The sequence below is a fragment of the Tetrao urogallus genome, assembly GCF_951394365.1.
Source record: "Tetrao urogallus genome assembly, chromosome: 1".
Classification (NCBI taxonomy): domain Eukaryota; kingdom Metazoa; phylum Chordata; class Aves; order Galliformes; family Phasianidae; genus Tetrao; species Tetrao urogallus.
Window position 1 is genome coordinate 56,430,031 of NC_136813.1, and position 24,790 is coordinate 56,454,820.

General features: G+C 36.9%; 1 protein-coding gene across 1 annotated transcript in view; it reads left to right on the top strand.

The window, feature by feature from the left end:
• ANKRD10 (ankyrin repeat domain 10) overlaps positions 1–20,799 on the top strand; it is a gene marked incomplete at both ends in the record, with an annotated part of 32,936 nt that extends 12,137 nt beyond the window's left edge. Inside the window, 4 exons of the mRNA XM_079542928.1 lie at positions 2,001–2,092; positions 13,530–13,765; positions 17,348–17,443; positions 20,333–20,799. Coding sequence (XP_079399054.1) covers positions 2,001–2,092; positions 13,530–13,765; positions 17,348–17,443; positions 20,333–20,799 — 891 coding nt within the window. The remainder of the gene's footprint in view (positions 1–2,000; positions 2,093–13,529; positions 13,766–17,347; positions 17,444–20,332) is intronic.
• Positions 20,800–24,790: the final 3,991 nt, after the last annotated feature.

Genomic DNA, 24,790 nt, shown 5'->3' on the forward strand with positions numbered 1-24,790 from the left:
AGAAGTGTAAAAAAGAAACTGTTTTCTTTTAAATTTGTTTAACAGAAATGGGGGAATGGAAACCATAACAAAGTGATGCAATTGATGACAGTTGCTGTGATGGGAAACTTTATTCCAACACTAAAAAAAATTCTTTTTGGATGCGTTAGTGCCAGATGAGTTTTCATATAGCTAATAAAATTGTCTTCCATTGGGCTTATCAGTCTTCTGTAACTTCTAGAAAAGCTATAAATAAAAGAAGTGATATAAAGTTTGTTAGCACAAAGCTTGCAAGTGGTCTTAAGGATCATCTTCCAACCGATGTGCTGTGAGTGGTGTTGTCACCCACCAGGTCAGGCTGCCCGGGGCCCCATCTGACCTGGCCTTGAATACCTCTAGGGATGGAGCATCCTGAGTTTCTTGGGCAGCCTGTCCGTGTGCCTCACATCTTAAGCTGTCTTCTATTCATGAGATACAGCTGTTTTGGAAGAAGGAATTTATCACTCTTTCCTAATACCTATGGACTACAAGAAGTTTTCTGTTCTTTTCTGTCTCTCTGCCAACCTCAGCAATTATCCTTAATTTAATAAGAAGGTAAACTTTTTCTGGTTCCATGACTGTTCCTTGCTGGGGCTGAATATGTGTCTTAAACAGTCATAAACTTGTTTATCTTCCATGAATTTCTAATGTGTTTAAAAAAAAAAAAAAAAAAAATCATAATTAGCAAATTGAATATGTGGAACATAATCCAAAATTCTTTCCTTCATTCCAAGTTACATTTACGTGGTCTAGAAAATGTGACTGAGTTTCTCAGAAGCTTGGTGGAAAAATTCCAATGCTTACTACCTTACATGAAGATGGTGGTGTGACCCTGTTTTGAATATATTCATGTCTCAGAGCTGACAGCGTAGCCAGTAGTGCACAGCTAAGCATGGGCCACTGTTTTGTGTATAGACTGCTGACTTAGTAAAGCTGGTGTTGGTATTTCAGTAAAAGAAGAATAGTGAAAAAAGGAAGAACAGAAAGCTTGCTACGCAATGGAAATGTTGAGGACTATGATAAAATGTAACAAAACAGTAACTGAACGTTTACTTGCTACCTCAAAGTCACTTTTCATTTCACATTCTTCTGTTTCCTACTACTTAGTTACTATTGACATTAAGTAAAACTATTAAGTTAATAATAAATTATTAATTTAATTGCAAGTACTGAATTTCATCTGCATCCTGTAGGTCACAATGCGTGGAATTCACCTGCTGCTTACCAACCGCATATATAAAATTGCGTAGATTTTTCCCTCTTACCTGTGAAGCTGGGTAGAGGACCTGGAAAGCATACTGTGTTCCTATTACATTTGCATTTAATATAAAAAGTTGAAGTGATTGAACTTATTAGTTAGCACTAATGGAATTTAAATGAGTAAAGGTTACACAAAAAGAATGGTAGATAGAACACGTAAGTCAAATGTGCGTATCTTAGGAGAGATCTGACCTGTCCTGTGAGCTCTGGGCATGCTTATGTTACTGTAGAGGTGCACTAGATAGCTCTCACCTGGTGAGTATTTGTTGTGCCATACAATACTGAGTAAGAGTGACAGCAGGATCTCAAAGTAGTAGCAGTCCCACGAACTTGGCCACCTTGCTTCTGAATTCAAGATGGCCTGCAAAGTGCGGGGTACTGGGGAACTAAAATGCTGGGAGATAAATGTTAGAGTAACTTGTTACAGTATCATGTGTTGATCTTTTTTAACAGATTTTGCTGCATATGACTTTGATTATCTAGTTATTGGATAAAGGCTCATCGTGTGAGATTCATGCCTTTATAATTGTTTCTTGCTAAATACCTAAAGTATATAAGAGCCTACTGCAAAAAACATTTCATAAAGTACCTGATATATTTGCTAGCTAATAAATGCTGCTTTTATTGTATCTGCTTTCTTAATTAAAATGAATAACGTAAAAATAAGACTGTCGTTTTTAGGAAGATTATTATGCTTGACAAAATGTAGTTTGTCTTTACAGGATTATGTTGGTGAAACTCCTATTCATAAAGCAGCACGGTCTGGTAGTGTGGATTCCATAAGTGCCCTTGTGGCTCACGGTGCGCAAATAGAGTAAGTGAGGTGGTTGGTTTTTTGTTGTTGTTGTTGTTGATTGTTGTGCGTTTAGCTGACTAACTTAGACTGGTAAACATAGATACTAATATCAGAAAGAAAACTCAAAACAGCAGCCACCTGATTAAAAGACAGCTAGACATGTTCAACTGTAGTAAAGCCCAACATGTTTTGCATGTCTAGTAATAAAGTTTACCTTACTGAAGTGATACCAGTGTGCTATATTAGTATTGTATTTAAGTGATGTATTAAAAAATGTATCCCACTTCTGTGAGATGGCCCCAAACTGTACACTTTATGTAGTTTGTTGGGTTTTTTTTTTTTTTTTGCAATCAATTGACACCTTACACTGGTAAATAAATGCAGAAAACAATGCAAAAACGTGCAAAATAGCATCTCGCACACTTTTTGCAGTTAAATACTGTTTGCTAGTAAATCGTGTATATTTGCCCTTTTAACTTTTTTCTTTAAAGGTTTATGTACTGCAAAAACATTCAGAAAATCTCACAAACTTTTGCAACTTACAGCATGGACAAAATGGATGCAGTTTTCACCTAGAAATGTTGAGTATAAGCTCTATGGCTTATAATGTAAATACTTTAGCCATTTGTTTTAATTAGAACTAGACTTTTTATCTTAAATGGTAACTAATTGTTGTATTTTGACCTGCAATGTGAAACTATTGAGTTGAAAGTGAAGTAAGAATCATGTAGTTAACTCCTTGTTTTACCCTTTGGTTTCCATCTTACTGTTTTGTAATGCTGCCCTGATAAATCTACCATAAATTTTAACATTTTCAGTGGTATCGTAGAGCATTCAGGAAATAGAGAACCTTTTATGTTAATAGTAATCAACAAGTAATTTTATATGAAAAGATGTTCTTCACAGAGGATGACACTGAAATAACTCATGCAGCTGTCAGGTAAATTATTGTCAAGTTCATTAAATCATTAATAAATTAATAAATTCCCATTTTGCACTCGCTTCCAGATGCTTTCTGATAAATGAATTTAAATTTACTGTGGAATTGAGCAAACCTTAATTATCATCATCAATTAGCATACGATCTTGTGGTTTTTAGAAAGTTTCCAGGCAAAAGAAGTGCATAAACAACATGAAATATGTGACTTGAGTCTGATGTAAATGAAGAGAAGCTGTTACATCCATAGGACTTTAAAAAATAGGAGATGAATGGAGGTTGGATTTGTGGCTGCAGCTTAAATTTACATAATTTGGATTTTGCTCCCTTAAACATTGTATCTGTAAGCCACAGTCAAAAACCTTGGAATGTGTTTCTTGCCTTTGACCAAAGCTCTTGGCAGCAGAAATGACATAGATTTTATAGCAGTTCTAGTGAAAAGGAAATTGTTTGAATTCACTGTTTTCTAACTTTGAATTCTATCTATGTTACAGTAGGATAGACTTCTCATAGGTTCTATAGATAAATAAAGTATGAGATTCTATCCAGGAAACCATAAAATCAATGATGCCAATGCAATAGTCTTGCGGAGCACCCCATGTTTCTTTCTCATTTAGAGCAACAAGACTTGGATGAAATTCTGCTGCTGTCACCTAAGAGAGATAGCTAATTGACTGGGGTTGGAGATTTATTCCATGGAATGCAGTTTTCAGTGTCAGTATGTTAAATTGGGCCAAATTGATAAGTATTTCTCTGATGATTCAATTTTGGGTCACCTGGATTTGAAAACTGGACCCATATCTGTAATGGTTATATTGATTTCCTGATTTTTGTAGCATCTTCAAAATGCTATTTTCTACTAATGAATAATTATTGAAACACTGCTGTTACAATGAAGTTACTTGGACTAGTGTAATCTTTGATATTGGTGTCTACTCTATTCCCATATACTTCCCTTGTTTGGTTGTGTTGGAAGCTGAAGAATATTGATGGTAGTCTAGTAAGGATAAAATAATTGTCTCACCTGAATTGCTCTGGTTACTTCATTTCAGGCTTGTTAGTATATTAGTTTTACAGAGAAATACTATATCCTACAGTCTCTAAATTTCATGAAGTTTTGCATTGTTTTTCTAATTGATGAGAGAGAATTTGGGACTCTATTCCTGTGTAAATTTTTTAGTAATATTAAAAAATAATAATTGTACCCTAGTGAAAATATTTTGATTTTTTTTGTGGTATTTACCTTCTCATTTTAGCTGAAGCATATTCTGTGCACAGTATGTCCTACAGCCATAAAAATGGTTACTCCACTAACTATGGTATTCATGGACCCTTGAAGAGGGGGAAGCAGGTGGTCACAATGTCCTCATATGAGTGAAAAGGTTTGCTGTGTAAATGATTTTTAATGTGGATAGTATTTTTTTTTTTTAAAGTATCCATAATAACTGCTGGATTTTCGCTGAAACAGCATAATTAATGCAATTTATGTATGGTTAACTGTGTATTTGCTATGGTGACAAATTAGTATCCACAGCTCTTTAAAGAGGAAAAGCCTTCTTGGTGCCATGTTTTGTTTTGCTCTTTTACATGATTTTTGAAATGCTGGATTGTTACATGGTTTCAAAGGCTGTATCAGTACATATGTGTATATATATAAAATACAAAGATCAGCTATTAAAGCAGGACACTATTAACTAAAAGAAAGTAGGAAAAGGCAGCTGTTAATTATAATAATTTGAACTTAATTGTTTCTCTCCATGTCTGTGTTTCCATACAGTTCACTCGTACAGCAAGTTTGAATATTTCTGAATAAAAGATCTTCTGGAACTGTCATTTGGACAGTTGTGCATTACAGAGTGAATTGGTTTGGAGCTAGGAGAGAAGTTTCAAATGCAGCATTTCTTTGGGATAGAGAGATGTACCTTATGGATTAGGATGGGCTCAGCTGTGCCTGTGCTGGGCCCTTTGGAGACATCTGGAGCAGGTTCAGCATGAAGCAGCCTCTTGCCTCCTCTTGCAGAAGCCACCTCTACAAGCCCCTGTGCTACCAAGACTGGGAGCTGGCTCAGTGATCCTTGTCAGTCCCTTGTAACTTGGGATATTCTGTGATTCTGTGTGACTTGACATGCATCCAGTTGAGCATGATTACTAGGTCATTCCAGGGTTTTGTTGATCAAGGTACTTGAATACTGAGGTAGGAATCTTCATATTTTCTTGCCAGAAATCTTAAGGTTTTTGGAAAAATCACTTTGCTGTGCCATGAGGGGATGCTGCAAGACCCTGAAGAGGTACTTCTCTGTTCTGATTTCCCATGCTCTGGTCATAGGACATTTTTCAAATCTTGATTATGGCTACTCCTACAATATCTCAGCTTTTGTTCTTGTTACCTCTGAGACTTCTTTACTTTTTGAAATTTCTTCAAAATCTCTTCTGTCTTATTAGCAGACAGGCAGAACTATGTACATTTCAGGAGGATAAACAAAGTAGAAATCAGCAATTACTTCGTTACTACTTCTGTCAGCTTCCTTATCAGGGAAACTTATGGCCTGTTCTCTCAGGTTTTAGCCATCTGTTTTGGTTCATTTGTGCTGGAAAGTAAGGCTGCATGTTTCTGGGTTTCTTCCTGGTCTCTTAAAAATTTAGCAGAAACTTGTTACTTTTTCATCACGTGCTTGTTTCCCTAGCTAGTCAACGACCCAATTTTAAATATATGTCTGCAGTCTCTTTGTGGTGTTACAATATGTGTGATGTGAACAGTCATTATTATGTCATGGTTGTACATTCAAAGCTGTCCTATTGATTTACTGTAGAAAAAGCAACATCGACTTTCTTATGGTCTTGAACCCCATCTTGAAAATAATGCTTCTGCTTCTTACTGTTTAGAAATAAGAGTTATAATAATTGGTTAGTTAGTATATTGATTACAATCTGTTTGGTACTTTTAAAGCTCAGACTACTTCAAGCTGAGGCAAATTCAATAATTCATGTTCAGTTTCAGAGTGGAATATTCTTAGTGGAAGCAGTTGTTGATAGAAGCTCAGGAATAGAGAAAAGTGCAAGAAGTTGCACTTTTTATGAGTAAAGTTAAATCCTTCATTAAAGCAGTGATATTTTGTGACCCTTCTGAAATGTGAAGAAAGAACACAGGGTTATAATCCAGCTTCATAGGAGAGCTTAGTCATTAGTGACAGGCCTCTGTGAGTTATGGTGGTTTTATTGACTTCAGTCCAAAAGAACTGGGTGAAGAAAAATAATGTGTTAGTAAGAATTTTAAATCTCAGTAGCTTAGGTTTCTGACAAGGTTGTTGTTTGCTTGTTTCTGTTATTGGAAGTGATTTTCCTTCCTGTGCAGCTTCCTTTCAGACAGGTCTTTTTTTTTCTGTAAAATAAACTATTCCTGGTTACAGCAAGTAGGTGAGAGGCCAGTGTTACAAAGAGGAACTTGGGTAGAAGATGTATTAAACACAGTGAAAGAAACAAGGATACAGTATGTTCCCAAATACAACAGTCTTATCGGTTCTGATGGTTGGTCTTGACACTGATGGTGGGGATGATCTGTATGAATGGCGTGTTTGATCTGCTGGTAAATTTTGATTGAGTTTGTGATTGGAGAATTGTTAGAGCAAATGAGTTGTAGTTCACCTTTGGTTGTAAATGTGTTGATATGGGTTTTGTTTGCTATTCAAGTTTGGGTCTTTTCAGTTCGGTTGATCGTAGCTCAGCAAGTCTCTTTGGACTTGGACCAAAAAAAAAACAAAAAACCATAGGCCCAAAACATGTTCAGGTTGGTCAGAAAGGATTTTCTAATGCTGTGTGACTTATGCTACGGGTTGTATCTCATTGCATGGAGGGTTAGCGAGCCTTTTGAAGAGTTTCGGGAGCTATTACTTAGCTAGAATGTTTCATACAAATTCCTTCTATGTATTCTGCAAGATGTTGCTGGTATGTGGTAGATAAGCCTTCCTTAGTGTGAAAGACAGTGTAAATTGAACAGACTTTTGAAGCTTCCATGTGCATGTTCCATGTGCATCAGTATTTTCTTAATCCAAAAAAAACTTATGTGTTAGTGAGAGCATCGAGTCACAAAAATTTAACATTTTATTGTAGTTTGAAAAATCTTTCTCTCTTCATGTCTATTACTGAGAAATAGCAAGTTCATCTGATTAGTTCTTTCATTCCTGATATTTTCTTCCCTTTGGCACAGAAATATCTGTTTAAAAGGAATTTTTCTCTCTTTATTTTTCCCAAGCAAAAGTCCATGTTTTTTCTACTAACTCTCTTGAACTTTCTTCTGTATTTGGCACGTTTCAAAGAAGCTTGCTTTCTTACTTTTTCACATTTTAGGCTGTATTTGCCTTTCAATTAATATAAAGAGAAATAAGGTGATTGTATTGCCTCTATCAGAGGCACCTTCCAGAATCTGCATTACAAGACTTGATCTTTTTAAGTCAGAGTCTGATCTGAACTTTTCCTTAATGGTCTTCTACAATGCTTTCCTACTGCAAGCACTGCAGATCTGTAGAGACATAATAGCAGCATCAGTGTTAGATCTGATTTTTATGGCTGTCTGGCTGTATTGTCTTTTGACTTAAAGAGGCTACAGTATTAACAGGACACTTAATTGAAAGGTGTTGTTGCTAGTTACCTCTACCTAGGAAGCTTTCATTTTCACTTCAGTGGTGAAGATCTCTTCTGTTTTTTGTATCATTTTAAAGGTTAACATATTCATTTATACCTTTTGTGAGTTGTGTTAGGAATTCTCTCTTACATAGTAGGGTATAAATTAAAAATTACTGTTTATTGCTACTAGCAGGCAAAGTCAGACAGTGGTCTTCAGGCAAAAGTTTACATGGGAATGACTCACGTTTTCCACAAGAGATACTGAAAATTGAAGTCCACTGTTTTAGGTCTTTCTTAAAGCACTTAAGCCAGAAACCAAGGCAGTAAATCACCGTTGGATGGTGATGACTGTAGTATTTCCAATGTGATATATCGTGGTTAGTTAGTTCTTTCTTGTGTCAGTAGGTGCAGCTACGTGATCCTTTGTGAACCGTAACACTAAGATGGAAAAAAAAAAAGGCTTCACAGAGAGCTTCCTTCTTTCCGGGATACTCACCACGTTATGATTTTGGAGGATGTCTGAGAATCTCAACCAGGATTTGAAAAGGTCTAAAATGATTTCAGCTGCCTCATTTTGTTGTGAAATAAAAACTTGGCACCAACTTGTGCTTTTGTAGATGCCCAAGATGTAATTCTAGCATGGATTTTTAGATTTCTTATAGCTGTCCCCAGCAATGGCACGCATCTGTTTGGTTAAGAATATTTTTATCTTGGTATCTGAAAAAAGTTTTAAAACTATTTTGCAACTTTTGTATTTGGACACCAAAGGGTTAAAACAGTTAAAGTTTAGTATTCTAAAATCACTTTGCTGTAGAAATTTTAGACTAGTATGCTGGTGTTTATAGGAAACTTTTTTCTCACTGTGGGCGTTTTCGTGTTCTGATCTTTTTTTTTTTTTTTTTTCTTCTTTTATTTTAATCCTTGTATCTGCTAATTTTTATATAGGAATAGTTACTAATTCTTTTGAGATACAGCCTACTAAATTTAAGTGATTGAAGCCATGGGTTGACTGGTAATTTTAATTTATTCTATATAAATTTCAGTGAAGAACTGGCAAATGGGTTTCAGGATGAAAGTAATAATACTTTAAAGGCATAAAAGGCGTAGTATCTTGTTGTTAAGGTGGTCACATGATAATGGCTTACATAATGAATAATGTGCTACAGCACTTTATGTATGTTAATGTAACTTTTAATCATATTGTTGCCTGCAAATATGTGATCCCTTATGATTATAAGTTTCCTGTTTATGCACCATTGCCCGTTTAAATCAAACAGAAGATTCTGAAACTGTGAAAACTACACATGTCAATGTTTTACAGCTACGTAATTCGAATTGACTTGATTTTTTCAAGTAATCCTAGAAAGGGGGAGCATTCCATATAGAAACTGCTGAAACTGCCACAGGTGCTTCTCCGAAAACCTTACAGTTGTGGCATTGAATGTTCAGTATCGCTTCCTTTCTGCACACAAGGCATACTGTTGAGGTATTTGTTGCGGTGATTGGTTTTAATGCTAATCTAGGAATTCAGATATAGAATCTATAGATTTGCATGCTTTGCTTACCCTAATTTACGATTATCTACTTTATTTGTAAACTAACAATAGATAATTGAGATCAGTATTTTTAACAGATATTACATTGATATACAAAAACTGTGGTTTATTTCTTAGATTGTCGCATGGCATTAACAAAAACACAAGTAAGCTGGAGGTGATGTGATCACTATTTAAAAATTTTACGTTTAGCTTTTTCTACATAATGAATGTTTTTTCAAAGAGATTTAATGTTGACTTTTATAGCAAACATTTGTTTTGTTTTTCAAGGTATGTGACATTATAAGTGGAAGATGGTGTATTTCAAGTAGTAAATATCAAAAATGCATTAAAATGTACTTTTTTCCTTCAGTAAGTTTAACACGTTTATATATAACAACTTAGAATCAAGTTCTTTTTATGTGACTTCAGTATAATTCATAATTAAGTGCAAGAACAACAGGTCTTCATCTTTTCTTTCTACAGATCCTTCTAAGAGCAAGGCTTTTTTAAATTATCTTGAAGTAAATAAATCTTTCTTACAAAAAGGTGCACTTAAGCAATTCCAAGTTATTTTTTCTGTTTTTTTCTGTAGCTCATGATGATGGAATTATCTTCCATATTTTCTGAGAGCTTGCCTCTGAATTTTCTCCTTCCTCTAGTGAGCTTCTCAAAACAGCAACTGCGTTTGAATTGAGATAGTAAAAAAATCTTCCTAAACTAAAGCTGAATTGAAAGTTAATTTTACATTTCTATATTCCAGTCCTGTTTGGCTAGGGTAGTTGTTCCCTTGCTTTTGAAGAATGAATTAGGCACGTGGTCAGCCTCTTCATAAAATTTCAGTTACAGTAGCATCATCTTCATAGTTGCTTTGATATCGGTTGTGATGTCAACTGGAGGGAGAAGGGCAGATTAAAATGAGTCCCCTTCATGCCAAAATTAGTTTTGAAGACTGCCTTGAGGACATCAATTGATGGATGAAGAAAAATTGGTTTGTAAGAGTGTTTTCTTATTTGAGCACTGTATAAGGTATGTGAATAAACATATATACAAAAGTCAGAGCTTTAACTCTTTAATTAATAGTGCATATTTTCAGCTCGTTTATGAAATGCTTGTCACTGCAGAATAATTCAATTGTTAAATGTAATCTGTCAAGGAACCTCAAGATCACCTACTTCTCTGCATTCAGATTTCTTTCAATTCTTCTTGCGAATTTTTTTCTATTTGTAATAACTTTATAGTATGAAAAACTATCATTCCAATTGTATTTTTCTTACTTTGCTTTGGAGTTAGCATCTCATTCTGTGCTTTGAGGTAAATAATATGTCCTTATTTCCAGCGCCTGGCTTTCAGCCCATAAAGAAGGTTGAGGGTAAATAACATCATACTTCTAATTTATCTGCAGGAATAAGAGTACAGATAGTGAATGAACTGCCAAGCCAAATGAAATATTGCTAAGTAATCTTAACAGGATAACAGGACTTATTTGTTTATTCAAGTTCATGAATTTCTTTGGAAATGGTGACATGCATGTGCCTTCTAAGTGTACAATGCATCAACTGTGTAACAACCTACGAAAAACTGCATTTGATCCTCAGTAAGGTATAGTCAGTTTTTTCTTATGTTTGTCAGCACTGCAACGGAATTGTGTTGGACACATTTCTGTGTGGAGGAAGTGCCAGTAAGTGGAATTATGTTTTCAGAGCTGTAGTTTTCACTGTTACTTTTTTGGAACATATCTGCTTTAATAGAAATTCGACCAGCCTTTAGAAAATAATAGTACCAAGTCAGCGAATGCTATTTAGTAGACGACTAGTTGTGAAATGCACATAATGCACACAAGGCTTAGCCTGATTTTCTTTCCTTTAATATTACTTCTTCCATCCTTCCATACTTTCATTGCTGGCAGCTGTTTTGTAAAATGATTTTGAAAAATACCAATCTACCTAGCTAGTTATTTCCTTGATCTTATTTTAGCTAGGTAGCCTAGTTTAAAGAGACCTGAAACAAAACTGTCCTCAGGTGCAGTATCTTTTTCTTCTTCTTCAAAAAAACAGCCTTGCTAGGTTTTAAATAATGAGTAATAGAGAAATAGAGCTGTCACATTTGCAGCGTGATTAGAAGAAACAAAGGGATATCTTGCCTGAAGATTGAATATCAGATAGTATATTTTGAGTTTCTTTGAGCTTTAACCATTTCAAGATTGGCGATAGTCAGCTCAAAGCTAGAACTGAAGGGATTTTTAAATTATAAAAAATGAAGGATAGGAGGGAAAAAAAGGCTTTTCAAGAAATAAAAATTTGAGGTATTCCATCTGTGCTGTCCAAAGCTGTTTTTTACTGCTTTTCTTTCACAGCCCATCTTCATGTTACTTTAATACCCTTTATGTGTTCAAATTCTTCCCATAAGCAGCTATGAGAAATGAAGCGTTTCTTAAGAGACGTTCTAATAACTGAGGTAGTTGAAAACTTACTCCAATGTAGTAATTACCTCTCTGAGTTTCCTTCTGATGTTTTGACAATGCAATTCACATCATATATACTATTCTTAATACCAAAACTAATCTTTGATTACTTTGATTTCCTTCTTAATAATTTACATTGTTAGAGTTTATAATCAAGGACCGGTATAGAGATGGATTGCATATAAGAAATGGAGCTCCTTATTGTGTCTTGTGTAGTCAGTGCAGGGAACAATTTCTATTCTCATTTCTATAATGAATTTTTTTTCTCTTTTTTCCTCTTATGTAGCAGATGGCCAGCAAGTTTCTAGTCATCTAGATCCTGTAATATCTCTTTATTTGATTTGTTTTTTTTTTTAATCACTGATTTCCTGACAAAAGGAATTATTTCGAAAATTATAGGTTAAATTCAGATTTTTGAGAAAGTTCTAAGCTGTCAGAATCAAGAACGTTACATCCAGTGTGCTTCAGCCCATTCTAAAATATTCCTGTTTTTCTTCATGTATTAGGAACAAACTTTTTAGGATTTGGGAAGGGGAGAGATCTGAAAAAAATCTTAGTAGGTTCATTACATTATAAAATAGGTGAAACTTCAGATCACATCTCTGTTTCTTCTTTTTTTTTCTGGGAAACAAACCTTTCTCAAAATTTGGTTTATGCAGCCTTGCACACTTGTCTAAATTTATTTCAGTGCCTTTCAGGGGCCAGCAAATATAAAGTGGATTAGAAATAACTGAGCTATTGTTTTTGTTCAAAAAGGGTTATTTTTCAAGTTTATGTTCCTGAAGTTTTTGTTGCATTGTGTTATGTTTGTTTGCAACGTTCTAGGAAGAAAAGCTAAGCTTTGTTCTTCATGCTCTTCACGTGAGCTGAAATAAGTTGATTTCTGTTTCGTATGAGTTTCAACAGGAGGATTAGGTCTTGTCAGTCTCTAAATTCTTATTCTGTGGCTAGTCTGTTTCTGAATTTTCAAGTAATGAACTTGTCTGAATTACTTAAGGCCCAGATACAAATCCATTTTCTGATGTATTGGAAGGGAGGAAAAAAAATTAGGAAAGATGTATTATCGTTTTTAGCCCTCTTGTCACCACTTATTCACATTTCCTTATTATTCTGTATTCTATGCACAGACATGTATGTTTGTTTAAATACAAGCGATAACTGCACTCTTTTTCAAATTAAACTTCATAAGTCTGTGTATCTTACCTGTTTTCATTTATAATATTCTTGATGCTTTGGAGTATTCAAATTCCAGTGTCATTTCTCTTGTACATGGAGAAAGTCTTGATACAAATAAGAAAGCAAGTCCCAACACTTATGATGTCACACACTTTGAAATGAAAAACAAACCAGAAAAAAAAATCCTATAAGCAAAGCATAACTAAGTATAGCATCTTTGTCTTTTTTTTCTTTATGTGTGTATATTTTATTGTTACCTTAGAAACCAGAATGCCATGGACAATTGCCAAGTCGTGTTAAGTTTGTTTCAAGTATTTGATCTTTTACTCAAGATATAGATTACAAAATAAACTGCAGAAGATCATAGATGGTTAATTTCAAGGCTTTAATTAGTCTGAAGTTTATGTAAAAAGCCAGGTACTTCAGACTATTTTAGATTAAAGCATTTTGAGAAGTTTAAATAGGAAGATGCTTTTTTCTTAAAGCACATAGTATATTGATTTTATTTTAAAGTGTATTGTCTCCCAAATTTTGCTTAGAAGACAGATGTATGTGAGAAAAGTTAAGTTAGTTATAAACTATGATTGATAACTAATTTCTTAATGGAAATTTACTAAGTGTATGTTTTCTCTCATCGCCAGCAGATAGATAGTCAGTAAGGGCAGCAGCAGCAACAAGCTAGATTGATGAATGAGTGTAATTCAGTTTCTTTGTATTGTACAGCTTGAGAAATGCCAGTGGCCTGACAGCAGCAGACCTTGCACATACCCAGGGCTTCCAAGAATGTGCCCAGTTTCTCTTGAACCTCCAGAACTGTCATCTGAATCGTTACTATAGCAATGGCACCTTAAATGGGGGTCATCAGAATGCAGGTCCCAATCCATTCAGTGGTGGGACAAGTCGAAAGAGATCCTTTGAAGATGTGGAGTCTGCTGGAGTAAAGAAAGCTAGAACGGAAGGTGAGACCCTAGAGGTAAAAGGGATGGGGTGACGCTGTTGCTGAGAGAGGAAAATAAACGTTTTAAAGCCTTTCAGAGTGGATGTCGAGTGTTATTCACAAACTCACTATCATATCTAAATTAAGCATTGATACAAGAAGCAGGTAAATACAGTTGTTCCATTCTTTGAGGAGTGTACACATGTCATACGATTCAGTTCTCCCTGTCATCATCTTGACGTCTTCAGAAATTTCTATTCCCAGAGAGTGCTGTAGTTACACGACACCAAGAATAACATATAGAAGAGCAGAAGCTGAAATTAGCTCCTGCTTTCCTCGCTTTCTTCTCGTAGTATTTTCACATAATATTTTAATCCACGAAGAAGTCCAGATGTTCTGATGATAGTTTTCCACTTTGGGATTCACTCATTCTTCAGAAATGGTTTACTAAGCAAGATGGATGAAATAAATTTGATACAGAAAGGTTTCTGAATTGGTATGGATCGTGTCTGTAACATGAAGTGAATGTACACTAAATATCCAGGATCGCTTTCCAAGGGGAACTGTTAGATTATACAAGAATATCAGGTGGGAATGAATCTGAGGGATTCATATTCAGTCCAGTGCACTGAAGATGCTGCTTCTTTCTCTGCCCGCAATGATAGGATAATATCTTGAAGATATTTTTGGTGGCTATATGAAGAAATCTTTTTCAAATCTTAAATAACTGCATGAATAACATGAGAGAATATCCTGTTGCCTTGCTGTGGACATTCTGTTAAACTCATACTGAAGAGAAATTGAGCATTCTGTACTCAAACCTCCTTTGTTCCTGTACCAGCAATGGAATAGGGACTCTATAGACCATCGCTGAAGACATCTGCGTGAAACTGTGTTTTGTTCTAATAAGCATGGTTTACAGTGAGCCAGAAAAACCTGGGCTTAACTGGTGCTTAACTGCAGGGAGTGAGAGTGGAAATGAGACCAAAGCAACATTTTAAAATCTGATAAGAATAAAATAAATCACAACAACATTGTCACTCCATAGCATTTGCTTTAGTATTTACTGTCCAGCCACCATTTCAGTTCTCCTGGGATTGGAGGCATTAGCGTGTTTACTCTGAAGCTAAACATGTCTAAGATATACCACTTGATCTAGTTGTTCCAAACTAAATAAATTCCTGATGGGGAAGAGCGCCTATTCAATTAAATGGAAGGTGATATGCCAAGGAATAAAGTCTTTAAGTAGTTGCTTGGATTGAGAAAATGCAGTATGCAGTTGGACGTAACTGCTGAGGAATGACGTTTTCAATGCGTTCGTGTTCTGGTATGAGAAGACGTTGCTTGAAGTCAGAGATACACACCTTTGGTCTTGAAGAGCTATTCCTTCTGGATATTCATAACCAGCAAGCTCTTTCGTTTCAGAAAATGGTTCTAATGTAGTCAGTAGGTAGCATTTCCCCAAAGTCTGCTGGAGTGGCACTGAGCCATCTATGATATGTTGCCATGAAATAGCAATATCTGCATTATCTTTCAACGTAAGGAGTTGGAGTAATGGGTAAGTCAGATGAAGCAAACAAGTACAATATGTTCAAATGAAAGAGGTCTCCTAGCCAATTACCAAGATACTAGGGAAGCAATCAGAATAGGTATTTTTTTGAGGTTTTACTACCAGTATGACTTTTAACACCTTTGCAAACAAGGTAAAAACTGCTGCCTTTGCTTGAAGATTTTTAGAGCAAGTAAGAGATGCATCCAAACTCGCAGTTTCTGATGCAGTGTCTGCCTTCAAAGACATCAACAGCAGTAATATCACAGTAATATAAAAAGCCTGTTGGGAATGAGTCACCTTTCTTGAGGCACCTTGTAAACAACAAAGGTGAGTAATGAGGAGTCATCAGTATGTCTTTGGGCTTAGCTAGCCTTTAAAAAAAAAAAAAGGAGCAAATTCAGGCAGATTTGCCTTTAGCATTGCCATTTATTTGCACATGGGATTCCAGATATCCAGAGAGTGCAGGCAGTTATGACCAGATTACAGCAATTGAGAAAAGCTTACACAGTGCCTTGGCATGGTATACACAATTTACAATGAGATTGTAAGCAGTGGAGTAGGGGAAAATACTGAAAGAGGCTTCATAGTTTGTCCTGGAATAGCTAAACTGGAGAGGAGATGAACTTTATGTACACGATTTTGGTTTTTTGCACACAAATCTGCTATTGGGCACATAGTATTAAAAAAGCCTTCAGCCTCAAATTTATGCAATGCTGATACAAGATGCTCTGTGACTGGTGGAAGCAAATGCAATACAAGAACAAGCTCCAGAAGCTGAACAAATGTACATTCGTAGCTCTTGCAAGTCTGCGTTCAGAATGCACACTGAATCATTTCCACTTTTAACTTGGGAATATCAGCTGAATTTTATGTCAGTTCTTCTGAAGTAAGTTCCAGAAATCTCTCTCTTTGATTCCTGGGGCGGTTGGGTCACACAGTGAAATGCAAAGATGATTTGTGCCAGGCCAGCCGATCACTTGTGTGTTTGTTGCAGTCCTCATCCATCTAGCCCGTGGCCTTTGGCAGACTGGCTTTTGCACTGTGCTGTACAAGCTCAACACAGTTTGCTGCGTGCAGGAGGTGCTCAGCTGCATGTCATGGCATTCGACATGGCTGCTGTTGGGTTATCTTTGTGGGATGAAGATGGGGAGGATTGCTGAGTGGGTGTACCCTTGCATATGCCAGCATGAATCTGCACACCATATTTGTCTAGATATCCAGAGAAAATGTCTTTTTCTTCCTGGTCTGGGTGATATGAATCTCACTTCTCTAAGAACTCTGGTCTCCTTTAAGACCTATGTTAACTCTGGAGCCCTGAAACACACTGGCAATTGCTTAAAGTTCATTAAAAGCAAGTCGTTTACTAAGGTTTCCCTTGTGCCAAAGGTAATGCAAAAAGACTTGCAGTCTACTGAAGTAGCCCTCTATATTGTGGTGTGTGTGCAGAGTATAGAAAAGTGTGACAGCAAAAAAAAAAAAAACAGTGCAGGGTCTGTTGGGCTCATACTGAAGGGGTGCACTGGAGGGTGCTGATAAGAGGTAGCACAGTCACACCCTTTTTGCTTGTTAAAGCATTGCCCACGTCTCGACACTTCTTGGCTTTTATCAAGAGAAATCTATGTGCAGTTCTCAGATGGTCCCTGGAACATCTCACAAGTAGGACATGAGTTAATAGGAGAGCAAAGGGGGAACATTCATAACTGACACTGAATGCTCTCTGGGATGGAGTCTGCTTATATCCACAGGGCATGCTATCTGGGCAACCTAAATTACTCTTCAGTCAATTTACACCTAGTAATTGCTTGATACATAGGTGCAAAGTCTGATAAGTACGGTGGTAATTCTGCATTTTTGAGGATAGTAATGAAAGTGCAGCTACTCACCTTTTGCTTATTCCACATGTGTTATCTCAAATGTCAGAAGCTTTCACACGTGAACAATTTAGATTCGAATGTAAAAAGCTTTTGTTTTAATAGCGAAAGTACTCATCTGTTTGTTGGCTGAGTTTTCAAGTGTGCACCAGTGACTAAGCGAACTTCTTTTTTTAATCAGCTTACAGCTTTGATGGCTTAATACCAATGATGAATGGAGGAGTTGAGGACGATGCTGACAATATGCACGTTGACAGAGAGTTTGCTGTTGTATCAGGTGGGAGTGGACAGTTTCCTGTTAACTACAACAACATTCAAATGGTCGAAGACACCAAACAACAGGAGAGTAGTTCTGTTGGACCAAAAGAAATTGAAATATACACTGTTTCTGCAATGCAAACGCCTTGTCATTGCAAGAACCAATACGCATTTTATTTTTAAGACTTAATCCTTTACTTTTGCACATGATGACTAGTCTTGAAAACTGTTGTATTGTAACACCCAGCACCATGGGGTTCTAGTAGGTGTCTAAAATTAGCTGTTTCATGCAATATATTGTAATGGTGACAGAGAAGGTTTAATAGCAGTTCTCAGATGAACAGAAATCCACAGTGGCTGTTTCACTTCTAACCTGAGGCTTGTATTACGTTGTGCCTTGCTTTTAGTTGCCTATGATTTCAGGTTAACGGAAACTCGGAAGTAATGTAAATGATTCACTTTGTTTCCATTACGTAGTTTTACTTGCTGATAAGACTTGATAGGGAAACATATCATAGTGCTTATATGGCTTTGAAAATAATATATGTTACAACTAAACTGTACTCAGCATAGTTTAACAAATGCTATAAAGAATAGTCTAGACTACATGATGTGTTCAAAATTTGTTCAGACAATATAAGCACAGGATTTTGCTATGAACAAATTTGTGGGTTTTAGTGGGAAAAAAAAAAAACAAAACAAAACTGGATACTGATGTTCTTAAACTAGTTTGGAACTAAATTTGGAGCTGCAGTATCAGAAAGCTGTTTGGACTTCGTACATTGATCCTCACGGAACAGTCATAATATTAGTGGTATTAGTGGATATTAACAGTGTTTTTTTTTCAGGGCTGCTCAATCAGATGCTTTTTGATAACCCCAGGGTGTGCATAGAGCTTTGATAAAACCTGTTTGGGGTCAGCTTTTCCATGCACTTTGTAGGTAAAGCATGGAGTTACTACGATAGTGCATTATTATAATGAGAAATGAATATCTTACCTTAATTTGTTCTGTGATTAAAATGTTTATGCTTTGTACCACAAATCAGATTTGCCAAAGGGAATGATAACGGACAGATATTTTAATATATTAGAAATGAATATATATACATATATATGCAGTCAGTTCTTAAAAAGTAGATTATGATATTTTCCAGTGATAATTACTAAGTGTTCTTATTTATGGAAAAATGATTGTCATTCATAAATACTCTCTATTACTATAGGTGCTAATCTTTAATGCGTAGTAACGTTCTATAATTATCACTAGAATTATTCATTACCTACTTTTGCATATTAACTATGGGTAGCGCCACTTTTATTAAATTTGACTTGGCAAAGCCAGTCTATGAGGATTTATTTTTAAACAGTTAAAAATTTCACACTTTTCAGTTAATAAACACTATCTGAAATTCTTTCTGTGCGTTTTCATCACTGAAATATTAGCTTTGGTGTCTCGATGGGTTTGGGTGGGGTTTTTTTTTCATTTTCAGTAAGAATTTGTTGTTAGTGAGTTCTGTTGACGTCATGAAGGGAATGAAACAGGAAACTCCGGTTAGTATACACAGTGAGGTTCAAAATTAACACATTTCTTGGCTTTGTGTATCGCTGTATCCATATTGCAAAACATATCCATGCAATGGACTAATAACCAAAGCTTCTGGTTCTTCCTTGTCAAACAGTGGTACTCGTGTCACTTAAACAGGAACCCAGTTGCTTTTAAATGTGGAAAATTACCAGCAGGCAGACTAACTTACTGGCTCGATTTGGAAATGCAACTTCAATGCAGTCCTGTTTTGCACATAGGTTTATGCATTTATGTATTCACAAACATATGTGCATATATCCAAGAACAACAACAGGACATAAAATCTTTAAATGTAGATGTATAGGCCTGTAGTTTCTACACTTGCCTCACTATTCTTTACCAATACAGATATAAATTTTAGATGTCCTTTACCTGCAGGCATTTTAAGGCAGAGTGTATTCTGTTAGTTGTTGAGCTAGTACTTTTGAGTACCACTGCAAAAAAAAAAAATGCATTTCAGAAATGCTGATGAAATTCTGTTGATGGAAATAATAATGATTGTACTAAACTACTAAATCCATCAGAAGTTGCTTTAAAACAGTTGTCTATTTTTTTGCATGCACATGTTTAGAATTTTGTTCCCTACTATTAATCTTTTTTTTTAGTCTTCTGTGCACTCTGCTGTTGCTGTTGTATGGCCTTTTGCATGGCCTTTTGCATGTGGATTGTACAGGTGTTATTATAAACTCATTAATATAAACCTCACTATCTCATCTAGCAAGCTGCTAGATGAGTTGAAGAACTTTCTAAATAAAAGCACTTTGACACATTTTATATTAGCATCCCAGCATAACATTTCTTTATCCGACCTACTTCAGTGTATTCTGTGCTGTAAGAGTGACCACTGAAAAGAAAGAAAGGAGTCACAGACTAATTACTACAGAAAATAATATTTTAAAAAAGCCAACTCTTCACCCTGTCACAGATATTCCATTATTGTATATTTACAATCTTAGAACCCAAGGGGGCATTACAGTGAAGATGGAAGGATGTCTTATTCCACTTTTCAAACTGCTGTTCCAGAATGCAGCCTGCTACACTTACAGAAAATAATTTCTGAAAAACTCACGATGTCTTTGAAAGATTAATACAAATATAATTGAATGTAGGTAAGATAGTTGCATTTTTGACATTAAAATCCATGCCTCAATCCAGCTGCCACGAACACGAACTGCGTATACTGTTACCGATAAGGAAAGGGCAGGCTTATTGGCAAAGTTGTGTGTGGAAGCATTTTAAAGATCAGTGGAGTGTAGTGGAGACGTTTTGATGTATTTCGATTTATTCTTAATTTTTGGTGACAGGTGTATTTCTTAATGCAGATATGAATAGCAGTAGCTCCATATTGAATGCACTGACAAATGGATGTGCCATCAATGGACATTTGGATTTCACCGCCGCACAACAGCTCAGTGGGATGGATACCAGGCAAGAGGAATGTTTAACATTAACACCTACTGGAATAATTCCTGGAGTAACTTCTCCCGGTAGGCATCGAATTCATACCAGTAATGGCACCGAGGAGCCAGAAAAGGCCATGAATAATCCCACTGATATGTGTGGATCTCTCCATCTGAACGGAAGCCCAAGTAGCTGCGTTTCTAACCGCCCCTCGTGGGTGGAAGACCCTGGAGATACTTTGCACTATGGACACTACCACGGTTTTGGGGATACTGCTGAAAGCATCCCTGAACTTAGTAGTGTCGTTGAGCATTCCAATTCTGTTAAAGTTGAACAGAGGTACGACAATACTGTCTTAGGCACAATGTATTTGTACCACGGCTCCTAGATCAACGACCTTTATACCACGCGCATATTGAAATTGCTACCAAATGAATCTGGGGGCACAAAATCTTCACATAGCATTACATTTGAAAATTGCAACTTACTGCTATTTTTACACTTTGTTTATATAAAAGGTAAACCTTTCATTTGACGGCCTTATACAATAGTTTTAGTTTGTTGCATGTATGGGGCTTGTTTAGTGATGAAGTAGGTGCTGTTATGATGGAATGGTTATTTTCATTTTTTATGGAATGTTCCGGTTTTGTATTTTTTTATTTCTAAGCTTGTGAACACTATCTTTCTCCTTCTCTCTTTTTAGAGCTGTTTTCCCTTTTATTAAAACTATGTTTAAATGAATTTTGTGAAGAAAATGTTACATATGTGCATCACTTAGAAGTAAAGATTTTCCTTTTCCATATCTTCTGCTGAAGCTATGGTAGTAATATCAATGCCAACTATCACTATGCAAGGTTGAAAAGTGGCAATCTTACGGAGCTTCTCTGACTTTATTATAGTTTGTACGTTTGTTCAGTATAATTAGGTGTTCATCTTCACATTTTTGAGCAAGTTGTTTAAAAATGCAGAGGCAAAATTTGGGAAAGTTAATGTTTCACTTTGCTGTAGCATGGAAGTGCTTTCTGTTGTTGGGCTCTTGGCATCATAGAGTGGGAAGGTGGGTTGCCTTTGTGCAGTCAGGTTGTGCCTCAGGTTAGTTCTGAATTTGTGGCATTTTCCTTTTGCTTCTCTTCTTTATATGTATGCTTGATATTTTACCATAGCTCACAGACCGGAGGCATGTTGGCACTGTTCTGCTTTGTATGCAGTTTAAAATTACTGTTACTTGTTATAGAGTTTGGCAAGTCAAAATATTTGAGTTTGACCGTCTTGGATATACATCTATTGTCCTTTTTTTAACATACGCTTTGAAAATGTAATGTTGTGTATTCTGGGCAATGCTCATAGATATACGTTGTATTTAAAGCTTAATACATAAATCAAAACTCATATAAGTGCACTATATAAGCACTAATAATATAAGTTGCTGCTTTGTGATATGATAAATGAAGAGTGGGAAGAATATGGTAAATGAGATAAGCCCTCTGAATTGTGTTGATTATTTTTTCTGTTGTTTTGTTTAAAAAGGGACCTTTACCATTTGGATTCAAAAAATAAACATATTACATTGTATCTGAATGTTCTGTTTAGACATGATATTTTTACTGGATGCTTGAACATGTCCTTAATAGCTTTTAAACCACATTTCTCCATAGTCTTTCTCAGAGCAACTGTAGAACTTCATAATTTTGTCAGTATGTGGAAGCAGATGGGGCCAGCTGAGTCAGTTGTCCTTGAATCACAGAATCACACACTAGATAAACTGGGTTTAAAGGTTCTGTCAGCCCTGAACTCCAAAAACAGGTTGCAAGTACTGTCTGTCTGATCATGGAAATTGTGCTCACCTTTGAACTTCTCTGCTTAAAATGATACAGACTGCAGAGAAATCAATACTGTAAATACACTGTAAATGGTTCACTATCTACATATAATATACCTGCGGTGTATTCAGATGGAGAGCTGCATTCTCACTGAGCTGCACTGGCAGCTGCACACTCATTCTGCACGTTGTTGGCCAGTCCAGTGAAACTCCTCAGTGCCTTCTGGGGACAAACAAGGCAATTAAGGAGAGGTGACTCTCACCTGAGGCACTCTTTCTGGCATGCACATAACTTGCATGTGCTTGAATAACTGCATCCAGGCTCTGTTATTCCACAATTTGATTTGTTTATGTGGTGCCCAGAGGCATGTGCCATTGCCATCATACTAACACAACAACAATATTGTTTTTGTATATGCAGAGCTTGCTGCACGCATATGCTTTCTTACGCTTCTCAAATAAATCAGAGCATCACTAAGTTACAGTAAATATGTTATCAGAAGTATTTGGCTATAACCTGATTCCTAAAGGATTTTTTCTTTGGGTTATCAACAAAATTTGCATGTGTCCATTTACATTACAATTTTAGATACAGAATTCTAACACAGCAAGATTTATGGTCTAAAGCAAGATCTTCAAAAATGCATACACTTTGGTTTTATTCAATTGCTTTTCACGTCTCTTACCTAAAAATGCTTCGGAAGACACTGTATTTCAAATTCAAAGAGAAGACTGAACATTTTATGTTAGAAAGCACTTCTTGTGATTTCATTTGAGTGTTCAGCCACACACTAGTAGAGATTTCAAGGTGTTTATCTCTCGTCAGGCACAATGGAAACAAAGTACTACATTCTAATTCAGTGTAGAAGATCAATGAAGGCATGACTTAGACATACTGTGTGAGTTTGCTAGGTGCCTTCCATTATTGGTGACACGTCAAAGGGCAGAAGTCTGTGGTAGAAAACGTCTCAGACAAAGGCTGAGTTGTGTAATCACAGAATCATAGAATGGCTTGAGTTGGAATGAAACTCAAAGCCCACCCAGCCCCAACCCCTGCCATGGGCAGGGCTGCCCCCCACCAGCTCAGGCTGCCCAGGGCCCCATCCAACCTGGCCTTGAGCACCTGAAGGAACAGGGCAACCTGTTTAGTGCCTCTCCACCTTCCAAGTCAATAATTTCCTCCTAATATCTAACCTAAATCTCACCTCTTTTCGTCTAAAACCACTTCACCTTGTCCTGTCACTATCACGCAATGGCAATTCTTTATACATAAAAAATTGCAAGAATTCTCAGCCTGCCTTTATACAAGTACTTTTTGAGACAACAGCAGAGGCCATCTAAAATCTTGTTTTTAAATTTTGACATAAAGTTTCAGTAGAACTTTAGACAGGGAGTCACCAAATCACGACATGCTTGAGACTGGCAGATTCAGTCCTTAGGAGTAGGCCACCGTTAGGACCCATACCAGTGGCATGGGAGAAAAAGGTTTTCTTATGTTTAATTAGAATTTAACCTTTTTCAGTTTGTCCTGTAGTTTCAGCTATGTAAGAACAACGCAACTGCAAGAATAATGAAGCTAACAGATGCAATCGCACCACTGATGGGCAATTGACGTAACGTGTTGACTTAACTACATTAAGAATTTATACTTACCAGGTGCGGTCATCACAGAATCACAGAATTGTAGGGGTTGGAAGGGACCTCCAGAGATCATCGAGTCCAACTCCCCTGCCAAAGCAGGTTCCCTACAGCAGATCGCACAGGTAGGCATCCAGGCAGGTCTTGAACATCTCCAGAGAAGGAGACTCCACCACCTCCCTGGGCAGCCTGTGCCAGTGCTCCGTCACCTCACTGTAAAGAAGTTCTTGCGCATGTTTGTGCGGAACTTCCTATGCTGCAGTTTCCAGCCGTTTCCCCTTGTCCTGTCTCCACTCACCACTGAAAACAGTCTGGCCTCGCCATTCTGCCCCCCACACCTTAGATATTTATAGACCTGGATCAGGTCCCCTCTCAGTCTTCTTTTCTCAAGGCTGAACAGACCCAGTTCACTCAGCCTTTCCTCATAGGAGAGATGCTCCAGGCCCTTCACCATCTTCGTGGCCCTCCGCTGGACTCTTTCCAAGAGATCCCTGTCTTTTTTGTACTGGGGAGCCCAGAACTGGACGCAGTACTCCAGATGAGGCCTCACCAGGGCAGAGTAGAGGGGGAGGATCACCTCCCTCGACCTGCTGGCCACGCTCTTTTTAATGCACCCCAGGATGCCATTGGCCCTCTTGGCCACAAGGGCACACTGATGGCTCATGGCCAACCTGTCGTCCACCAGGACACCCAGGTCCCTCTCTGCAGAGTTCCTCTCCAGCAGGTCATCCCCCAACCTGTACTGGTGCATGCAATTATTCCTCCCCACATGCAAGACTCTACACTTGCTTTTGCTGAACCTCATCTGGTTTCTCACTGCCCAGCTCTCCAGCCTGTCCAGGTCTTGCTGAATGGCAGCACAGCCTTCAAGTGTGTCAGCCAATCCTCCCAACTTCGTATCATCAGCAAACTTGCTGAGGGT